Below are 9,784 nucleotides of genomic sequence, written 5' to 3' on the forward strand. Positions count from 1 at the left end.
TGATTCAGTCTGTTTAATCTGTGTGAGTTGGGTGTTATGTTCCAGTGCATCATCTCAAAAACGGATGAAAAATATGGTGAGATGGGGTTTATGATGGAGTGTTGTAGCCTGCTCACATGTATTACCTTCTGATGGAAGCATAGAAACCTTATCGCTGAGGATCAACGAAAGACGGACAAGGAAAGAGCGAGACAGTACAGTCGGAATGAAATCAGAGAGAAGCATTAGACCGATTACCTCTGGGAACATACAGTGTCAGGATATGTTTAAGATGAGCTATATACTGATACTCAGCCGCTCAGATGGTGTTGAACCGATAGACATCTCACGAACCAAGTATGCCTTACGTCTGAAGGGTGGTTCTGGGCCTTTTAAGGTCAAGTTTCTATTTATGTTACGCTGCACAATAACTCTAGCCACTTTTTTTCCAAACAAAATTATTTAAATTATTGTATTTATAAATATCATATGTTTAAATTTATTCTATGAATTTAACCATTACATTGTTTTGTGTAATATATACAGACCCTTTCCAAAAAATTAGAATATCATGGAAAAGTTTATTTATTTCCATAATTTCATTCAAAACGTTAAACTTCCATAGATTATAGATTCAGGGCCCACAACTTAAACGATTTCAAGTATTTAGTTGTTTATTTGTACATCATTTGGGCTTCCAGCTCATAAAACCCACGAAAATAGGATTTCAAAAAATTAGAATATTACATCCTATATTACATCCATATTACATCCTACTTAACATAGTAGGATGTCCTGTTACTTTATCCTCTACAGTAAAAGACCTGGGTGTTATATTAGACTGCAACCTGTCTTTTGAAAATCATATTTCATATGTTACAAGAACAGCCTTTTTCCACCTTAGAAACATTGCTAAGCTACGTAACATGCTATCAGTTTCTGATGCAGAAAAGTTAGTTCATGCATTCATGACCTCGAGTCTAGATTACTGTAATGCTTTATTAGCTGGTTGTCCTGCATCCTTAATAAACAAGCTACAGTTAGTCCAAAATGCAGCTGCTAGAGTTCTTACTAGATCAAGAAAATATGATCATATAACACCAATTTTATCATCACTACATTGGTTACCTGTAAAGTTCCATATTAATTACAAGGTATTGCTACTGACTTATAAAGCCCTAAATGGCTTAGCTCCAGTCTATTTAACGGATCTTCTATCGCCCTATAATCCATCGCGCTCTTTAAGATCACTAAATTCAAGGCTTTTGGTCATACCTAGGATATCTAGGTCCACCAAAGGAGGGAGAGCATTTTCACATTTAGCTCCAAAACTCTGGAATAGTCTTCCTGATACTGTTCGTTGCTCAGACTCGCTCTCCCAGTTTAAAACTAGATTAAAGACGCATCTCTTCAGCCAGGCATTCATATAAGACTTTTAATCTTACAGTTAAATCCGACCTCTAGTTTATAAACGCCAGAGGAGAACTGGCCCCCGGCTGAGCCTGGGTTCTCCCAAGGTTTTTTTTTCTCCATTAGGTCACCTGATGGAGTTTTTCGGTTCCTTGCCACTGTTGCCTTTGGCTTGCTCAGTTGGGGATATTTGGGGATATTTAATTTAATTAATAAATCAACAATACTATTGATCAGCATTACCAAACGTGGACGTTTCCACTAGAAACAAACATTGATGTATTATTTTAACTTAATACTGTGAAGCTGCTTTGATACAATCTGTATTGTGAAAAGCACTATATAAATAAACTTGACTTGACTTGACTTGACTTACATGAAATCACACAATAATTACACAGTGATACCATGGTAATTGAACCAGGTTTTGGTTCTTTTGGCAGTGTGGGCAGGTGCAAATCCTGCTGGAAAATGAAGGAAGCATGAAGTGCTCTGAAAATGTCCTGGTAGACGGCTGCGTTGACTCTGGATTTAATAAAGCACAGTGGACCAAAGTCCTCTTTTCTGATGAGAGCAAATTTTGCATCTCATTTGGAAACCAAGGTCCAAGACCTGGAGGAAGAATGGAGAGGCACACAATCCAAGATGCTTGAAGTCCAGTGTGAAGTTTCCACAGTCTGTGTTGGTTTGGGGAGCCATGTCATCGGCTGGTGTTGGTCCACTGTGCTGTCCACTCAACGCAGCCGTCTACCAGGACATTTTCAGAGCACTTCATGCTTCCTTCAGCAGACAAGCTTTATGGAGATGCTGACTTCATTTTCCAGCAGGATTTGCACCTGCCCACACTGCCAAAAGAACCAAAACCTGGTTCAATGACCATGGTATCACTGTGTAATTACTGTGTGATTTCATGTAATATTCTAATTTTTTGAAATCCTTTTTTCGTGGGTTTTATGAGCTGGAAGCCCAAATTATGTACAAATAAACAACTAAATACTTGAAATCGTTTAAGTTTTGGGCCCTGAATCTATATTCTATGGAAGTTTAACGTTTTGAATGGAATTATGGAAATAAATAAACTTTTCCATGATATTCTAATTTTTTGGAAAGGGTCTGTATATACAGTATATATATATAGTGGCTTGCGAAATTATTCAGACCCCTTATTTTTTCAGAAACCCCTTCAAAAACAGATCTGTGATAAAATTGCAATTAAAAAAAGATAAAATAAATGAAAAACTGAAATAAGTTGCACAACACTCCACAAGTATTCAAACTCTTAACTCAGTACCTTTACAGCCTCTTTTGGGGTATGATGTGACAAGCTTTGCACATCCGCATTTGGCAATTTTCTGCCATTCTTCTCCTCAGATACTTTCAAGCTCTGTCAGGTTGGATGGGGACCATCGGTGGACAGATATTTTCAGGTTTCTTCAAAAGATGTTCAATTGGATTCAAGCCCAGGCTCTGGCAGGGCCACTCAAAGACATTCACAGAGTTGTCCATAAGCCACTCTTGCATTGTCTTAGCAGTGTGCTTAGGTCATTGACCTGTTGGAAGGTGAACCTTCTGCCCTGTCAGAGGTTCTGAATGCTCTGGACTAGGTTTACTGTGGTTATTTACTGTGGTTATGCTTTAACTAAATACTGAGTTAAGAGTTTTTATACTTGTTTATATGGACAAGCGGTCAGTCAGTGAACACAGCGAGAGCGCGTAAGTGGTTTTTGCTTAATAACCAGTTCTGTTGTTGTTTAGTTTACTATTTTAGATTCTCTGCTTATTTTTAATTTTTACCTTCACAATAATCTGTATTTTAATTACACACGTAAGCTTTGACGCCTCTCGCAGTTCAAACAAACAGGGCTGTGCAACAAACTCAAGCTCCTCCGACATTTCTCTTTAAAAATTTTCGTTTTTGACTTCTAATTTGTGACTGGTGTTTTGTTTTTCTCTATCCTCTGCGCTTCCGTGTTCGTCATTATGTTGTGCGTCAAGGTCAAGGGTTACTCTATTGACGTAAATTGATGCGTACGGCCGTCTGCCAGAAGCTAGTTATTTTAGTCAATAAAGTTTTAAATATGGATATTTTTCTTACACAAACGCATCGCTTCGCTTCAGAAGGCCTTTATTAAAGTGTTTATTAAATGTTGCCCCCCATGCCCTGTTAATTATGTTTAGTTATTAACACTGTCTGTATTTTTTTTCTGCCTCTCCTCTTCTGCCTCTCTTTATCCCACTTTGTCTTTTTCTCTTGCCCCTTTTTTAACCCCGTAATCTGTAACCTCACAGATTTCCTCTCATTTAGGACCGGTGTAATTGCATGTGCTGTGGACAGCAGAACTTGAATGGGAAAAACAAACGATAAGGACAAATAAATGAGGAGAGGAAATCCCTTACTTGCCATCTGTGTCAGAACACTTGCTGGTCCCACGCTGGCAGAGAACTCTATTATCATTCATTTCGCTAACTTGGCATCAGACGTTTCCCTCATCTCCGGTTCAGGTGTTCTGAGCACTAAAATGCTGTCTGGATTCGGACCAGTCTCATTCAGCCAATGATTGGAGTGCCTGCTCTTTCCCTGGGCTTCAATAAAATGTTAAATTGACAATGACTCACACCTCGTGTGGCGCTAATGTCTTCCGAACCCTCAGACATGCCCCTTCAGACCTGTAAACCTTGCTGTAAGAGTATCTGACCCTGCATTACAACGTGTCCTTTCTGAGAAGTGTTTTCATTTTGCCACTTCTGTCACCTAAAAGCGTATCAATTGAAGCCTGACATTTTGTATTAGGTTGTAGTCAAGACCACCTAAAGTGAGACAAAGTCAAGATCAAAGCTGGGCAAGAATGAACAAAATTCATCTTTGCATTGCAGAGTGGCAGTTCAAAGATGTTTTTAAAATCAATTTTTTTCATAAAAATCAATATCACGTTTGCAGTTTGAAATTAGTACATTCAATCCCATGAATTATGTCTGAAACCGAGACAAGACAGAGACCTTCAAAAAATGGTCTCGAGACCAGTCTCACATGGAACTAAAATTTACAAGAACTTGAATGTTGGCCAGAAACTCTTGATTAGAGGTGCTTGCTAAAGCTAACATCACTATTACAACAGTAGTCGTGCAGCTTGCCCAAAATAGACATGAATATTAACTCAAATTATGAGGTTTAGGGATGGGTTCTTTCGATCTGAAACAGTAGGTTACCACCAAAACACTTTAGAAACACAATTGGCAAATGTCCTGGTAACAACCCAAAACATCCTAGCAACTGCATAGCAATTCACTGGCAGCCACCCCACAACATCATAACATCTTGGCGGTGACAGACAAAACCACTCTAAAAATCTAGTTTTTATTAAGTCACATTAAGGAAACATTTTATTAAATTAAATAATTGTTTTACGCAAATAATGCAGGTGTTTCACATCACACTGTTTTGAGCTGGAAAACAAACTCACAAATAAGACAAATTAAGAAGCAGGGCTGTTTTATAATTCTGGTATTATCTTGAAGACCCAGTGTGACGGTGTGTGTGGGTATCTCTCTCTCTCTCTCTCTCATCTTTGAACCTACTCTAAATTACTTTCTTTTTTACATAACCTGACTGTTTCTTAATGTTGGTTATTTAAAGCTTGCTGACATAACAGTCTTTTTTAGCTCTTGGTCTGAAGTCAGTTGTCTGGACTTTTATAATGTGATCTGCCATGCAGGACCACTTTGACTTCTTTCTTTCTTTCTTTCTTTTCTTTCTTTCTTTCTTTCTTTCTTTCTTTCTTTCTTTCTTTCTTTCTTTCTTTCTTTCATTTCTTTCTTTTTATTCATGTGTTTTATTAAAGATGTTTTCAAAGCAATCTCTCTCTCTCTGTATCTTTCCAGATTATGCCTGGCCATTGCCCAGTGCTCTCTGTCCTATTTGGATATATCTGGACGTGCTATTCTCCACTGCTTCCATCATGCACCTGTGTGCCATTTCCCTCGACCGCTACGTGGCCATTCGCAATCCGATTGAGCACAGTCGCTTCAACTCCCGCACCAAGGCCATGCTGAAGATCGCTGCAGTTTGGACCATTTCAATAGGTCAGAGAAACATTGATATTATCATTGATTATTTCTTACAAAAACAAGTATGTAGATGCCTGAAATGGTGCGGAAATCCCAGATAACCAGCAGAGCAGCAGCCTGAAAATCCTGCAGAAGAAAAGAAAGGACAAACACAACATTATTTTCCAATGACAGTAGAGGTCTTTAGATTGAACAGTTGTACCATTTGTACCCACTGAAGTCAATGTCAGTTCACTGCAATCCTCTTGAATCTATTACTGGAATGTGTTCATATCTCACAGGACTCAGAATACCAGATTATGTTTTTTTCAAGGCTCCAGCTTGGTCTAAGAGGCCCTCAGATCAGCAACAATGAAAATGATTTGAAATGACATTGTATAAACAAGCGCCGGTTTGGTGATTGTGGTGATTTTCTCCATCACAAGAACAGCTCCTCTAAATTCAGAGTGGCTTAGATTAATTGAATGTTTGTGGTCTGGTTATCGCATACTTGTAGTGAAGATCACCACCTACGGTTCAATAAAGTAAACCACAGCCTGTCATTGTGTGTGGAATGCTAAGGGATTGGCATGCTTCTACATTAGCGCCCTCTAGAGTCGTCTGATCTAATCCAACAGCAGAGTTAAAGGATTGTCTGAATTTATTGATTGATTGATGCAACTGGTGTTTTAAGGTTTAATGATTTTAGTGGACTTATTTCTAGAAAAATAAACTCTTCTTTCCCTGTTTTTCTTTGAAATTAATGCAAGCCTAAACACTCTCTTGGACATAGTGTCTCTCTTTTTCTCACCCACATAGGCTTTCCCCTCCTCTATTGTTTCCATCTCAGAGTGTGGCGTAGGTATTTTAGTTTTTAGTTTTTTCTATACCATTATGGTTTTCAATAATATTTTTAATAATATTTTATTGATATAAAGTTATTTTTATTTATTAAGCTAGTTGCCAAGGCATTTCATTTAGGTTTTTCATTAGATATTTATATTTTAATTTATTTCAGTTTTGTTTTCCAGCTAACAAAAAAAAAAGATTTTTAATAGTTAACGATAGCAACAATGTTTTTTCTATCCTCCTTTTATGTTTCTCTTTGTCTCTTGTTCATCTCTTTTCTCCATAGAAGGTTCTTGTCTTATTTGCTAAAGACTTAGTAATGACAGTGCAGACGACAGAGAGTTCACACATCTAACCTCTCTCTTGTTTGAACGTGAGCCCAATGTTTATTTGATTCTTATCTGGATCCAAAACAGCATTAAGGTTTCTATCTGCCTTGACAGTCTCATTCATCTGCTCTAATTAAATAAAATTGTCTCTCTCTCAACCATCAGGAATACTGATCTAGTCGGATAAGCGAGAAGATTTGTCTCAGAATTCGCTGAGGCCGTTGGTCTCTTGTCTCCAGCATCTGTCTCAGACTTTGTTAGTCAGACTGTTTCTTTGGTGTTTTTTTTTTTTTACGTATATTTGTTTAATATTCTCTCTCTTACTTTTCCCCAACTCCAGGTATCTCAATGCCTATCCCAGTGATCGGACTGCGTAACAGAGATAAGGTCCTTATAAATGACAACTGTGCTCTGAACGAGGAACGCTTCATACTGGTTGGCTCTTTTGTTGCTTTCTTCATTCCTCTGGTCATCATGGTGGTCACGTATTGTCTCACTGTCCAAGCACTTCAGCGTCAGGCCACAGTCTTCCTCTACGAGGGCAAAGCCTCTTCTCAGCAGCCATTGCAACCTCCTGCTCCACCCACTTCCCAGTTGGAGCCGTCGTCGGCTCCTTCACGTCGCAGCAGTCTGAACTGTCTACGGATCAGCAACAGCGATGGAAACGCGCTCGGTCTGACCGTGCCCCCGGACACCATCTCAATAATCCCAAGTTCAGAAGCGCCGTCTCAAATGAATTCGCCCGCTGGACGGGACCCAGGTGGAGCCCGCGGGCGGCGAGGCATGATGCAGGCCATCAAGAACGAGCGGCGAGCATCCAAAGTGTTGGGTGTAGTGTTCTTCCTTTTCCTTTTCATGTGGTGTCCCTTTTTCATCACTAACGTTCTGTATGTCCTCTGCCGTGGAGCCTGTAACGAGCCTCTGCTCTTGGAACTGCTCAATGTGTTCGTTTGGGTGGGTTACATCTCATCAGGTGTCAACCCTTTAGTGTACACTTTGTTTAACAAGACCTACCGAAGGGCATTTTCAAGCTACTTGCACTGCCAGTACAAACAGGTGGGGCTTAAACCCATCGCTATACACGTTCCTTGTCCATCCCATGCTGTCACGCCTATCGTGATCTGTGAAAAAGTTTCGATCGACCGGAACAGTAACTGCCGCAATGGGAACGGGAACGGAATCCGAAATCTGGAGCCCCATGACATGGACACTGACCCCGGACTGGAGCTGAAACTGGGAACATCAGAGCTCTCCATCAGCAGCGGTCACAATCACACAGAACACACCAGCAGTGTCTGAAAAATATCTTTTAGTTTGACGTGGAAAATAGGACAGGTGTGACAGAGCTCCAAGTTATGCTTAGATCTTGAGATGACAAGAACTTGTAACTCTCATCGACTGTATCACAGCATAGAATGTATGCTGAGTTAGCTACAGAAACGATAATCTGACCAAGGTTGGAAAAGGGAGATGGAATGTAACGTGTGCGTGCGTGCATGCATGCGTGTGTGTGCGTGTGTGTGTTAACAGGTTCAGATGTTTGAATGCCATTAAGTACTGCATGAGCACCTGGTCTCTTACTAAAGCAGCACTGGACATTATGAGACAGCAGTTTGTGTAAGATAGAGTCATAGCATCCTCATGTGGTCAGTTGAATAATTACAAACAGACCCAAAAATCCCCAAAAAAGAGTTACTGTGTCATCCAAGCTAGTTGCATTACAATATAGATGATAAATACATTTGCAATTCAGATCATTGTTTGTGTAACTTGTAAACACCTCCAGTACGATATGCTGAATTAGCAAGTGGCAGTAAAACGATTATACAGTTGGGGGTCACATCTTATTTCCTGACCTAACAATACTGAGGAAATGACTGCAAACCACCTCTCACAGTGACCTATAGCAAACTAGACCTAACAGAACAATGGGGTGAAAGTCATATGCCAAATTTACACTGTAAAGGTGGCACAGAAGCGCTTTTGAATTGGTGGTTTGGTGTCTTTACACAAACTGTTTAATGCTGCTCAGAGGGGGAATACATCTATTTACACAGCAATTTCAATAGTATACATTTATAGATGGGGCTAAGGTGGGTCAGAGCAGGCAAAATTTAGTCTGGCTTTTATACAGCATTATGTCTTTACACAGAATTTGAGCAGCCTTAAATCAGTTGTGCAAAGATGCCAATACTTAACATAAACCTTTGATCAAGAATTTCAATTTGCATCTTTAATGCTAAAATGTAATGCAGTTTGAGCTTTAGTCCAGTCCAAACTGCTTCTCAAGGATTTTTTTCAGCAGGTATTAAAGTGATTTGCCTCTAGCTCTGGGGAACACGCTGTCCTGTGAATGTAAGGTTAGTTGTGTGCTGCCTCATCAAGTGGTCATGACAGAATGAGAGAAGCAACAAAAGTGCACAACAGACAAGAGTACTAAAACAATTTACTTTTTTTTTTTTTTGGACGAACTCTCCATGGCAACAGATGTTGGTCAGTAAGACCAAAAATGCTCAGTCTAGGGATATATATAATGTATAAAGCTGTACATTTTTGCTGTTTTCCTGTGTAGAACCTTAGAATTTCTCCTGTATCACCTGCCCTTGTTCAAACTCCCATGTTTATACCATAGCCTGTAAATGTTTTACCAGATCCTCTTTTTTTTTTTTTTGTTAAAAAACTCCCATCATCCTCACAATGTTATCATTTGGTGAAGCTGCTATTTATTTAATAAAAAAAAAAACTATTATCATTCATTCTGCAGTACCCCTCACTGTGGTGGTCATTGTGTTTGTAAAGTATTGTAGATTTAAACATATCTTTAAGAGTTTGGGTACATCTACCTACAGTGGAATCAAATTGATTCCAGGACCATGGACAGTGCCATATGCATCAGTGGGCGGGACATCTTTACATCTTAAACACAATTACATATTTAAAATCGTTTTGTGGAAATTACATCTCTAAGCCATATGTTTAGATATTTTACCTCAGACTAGAAAAAAAAAAAACAATTTATCTTATACATACAGTTTAAGTACTATGAACTAGCATGGAATTAATGTCAGTAAATTATATAATGTTAATTCCTCTTTTATAAACTCTTAAAATGAGTTTGGTGTAAACTGCTGACAATAACGCAGGTTGTAAAATTAAAAGCCACACGATGACGT

General features: G+C 39.0%; 1 protein-coding gene across 4 annotated transcripts in view; it reads left to right on the forward strand.

The window, feature by feature from the left end:
• The window catches only part of htr2cl1 (5-hydroxytryptamine (serotonin) receptor 2C, G protein-coupled-like 1), a 103,712-nt gene extending 94,349 nt beyond the window's left edge, over positions 1-9,363 (forward strand). For all 4 annotated transcript variants that reach the window (XM_084108316.1, XM_084108317.1, XM_084108318.1 and 1 more), the window contains 2 exons: positions 5,269-5,469; positions 6,952-9,363. In XM_084108316.1, coding sequence (XP_083964442.1) covers positions 5,269-5,469; positions 6,952-7,910 — 1,160 coding nt within the window. In that variant the 3' untranslated portion in view covers positions 7,911-9,363. The remainder of the gene's footprint in view (positions 1-5,268; positions 5,470-6,951) is intronic.
• The last annotated feature ends 421 nt before the right edge of the window (positions 9,364-9,784 follow it).

This window comes from Abramis brama, assembly GCF_963993115.1.
Source record: "Abramis brama genome assembly, chromosome: 3".
NCBI lineage: Eukaryota > Metazoa > Chordata > Actinopteri > Cypriniformes > Leuciscidae > Abramis > Abramis brama.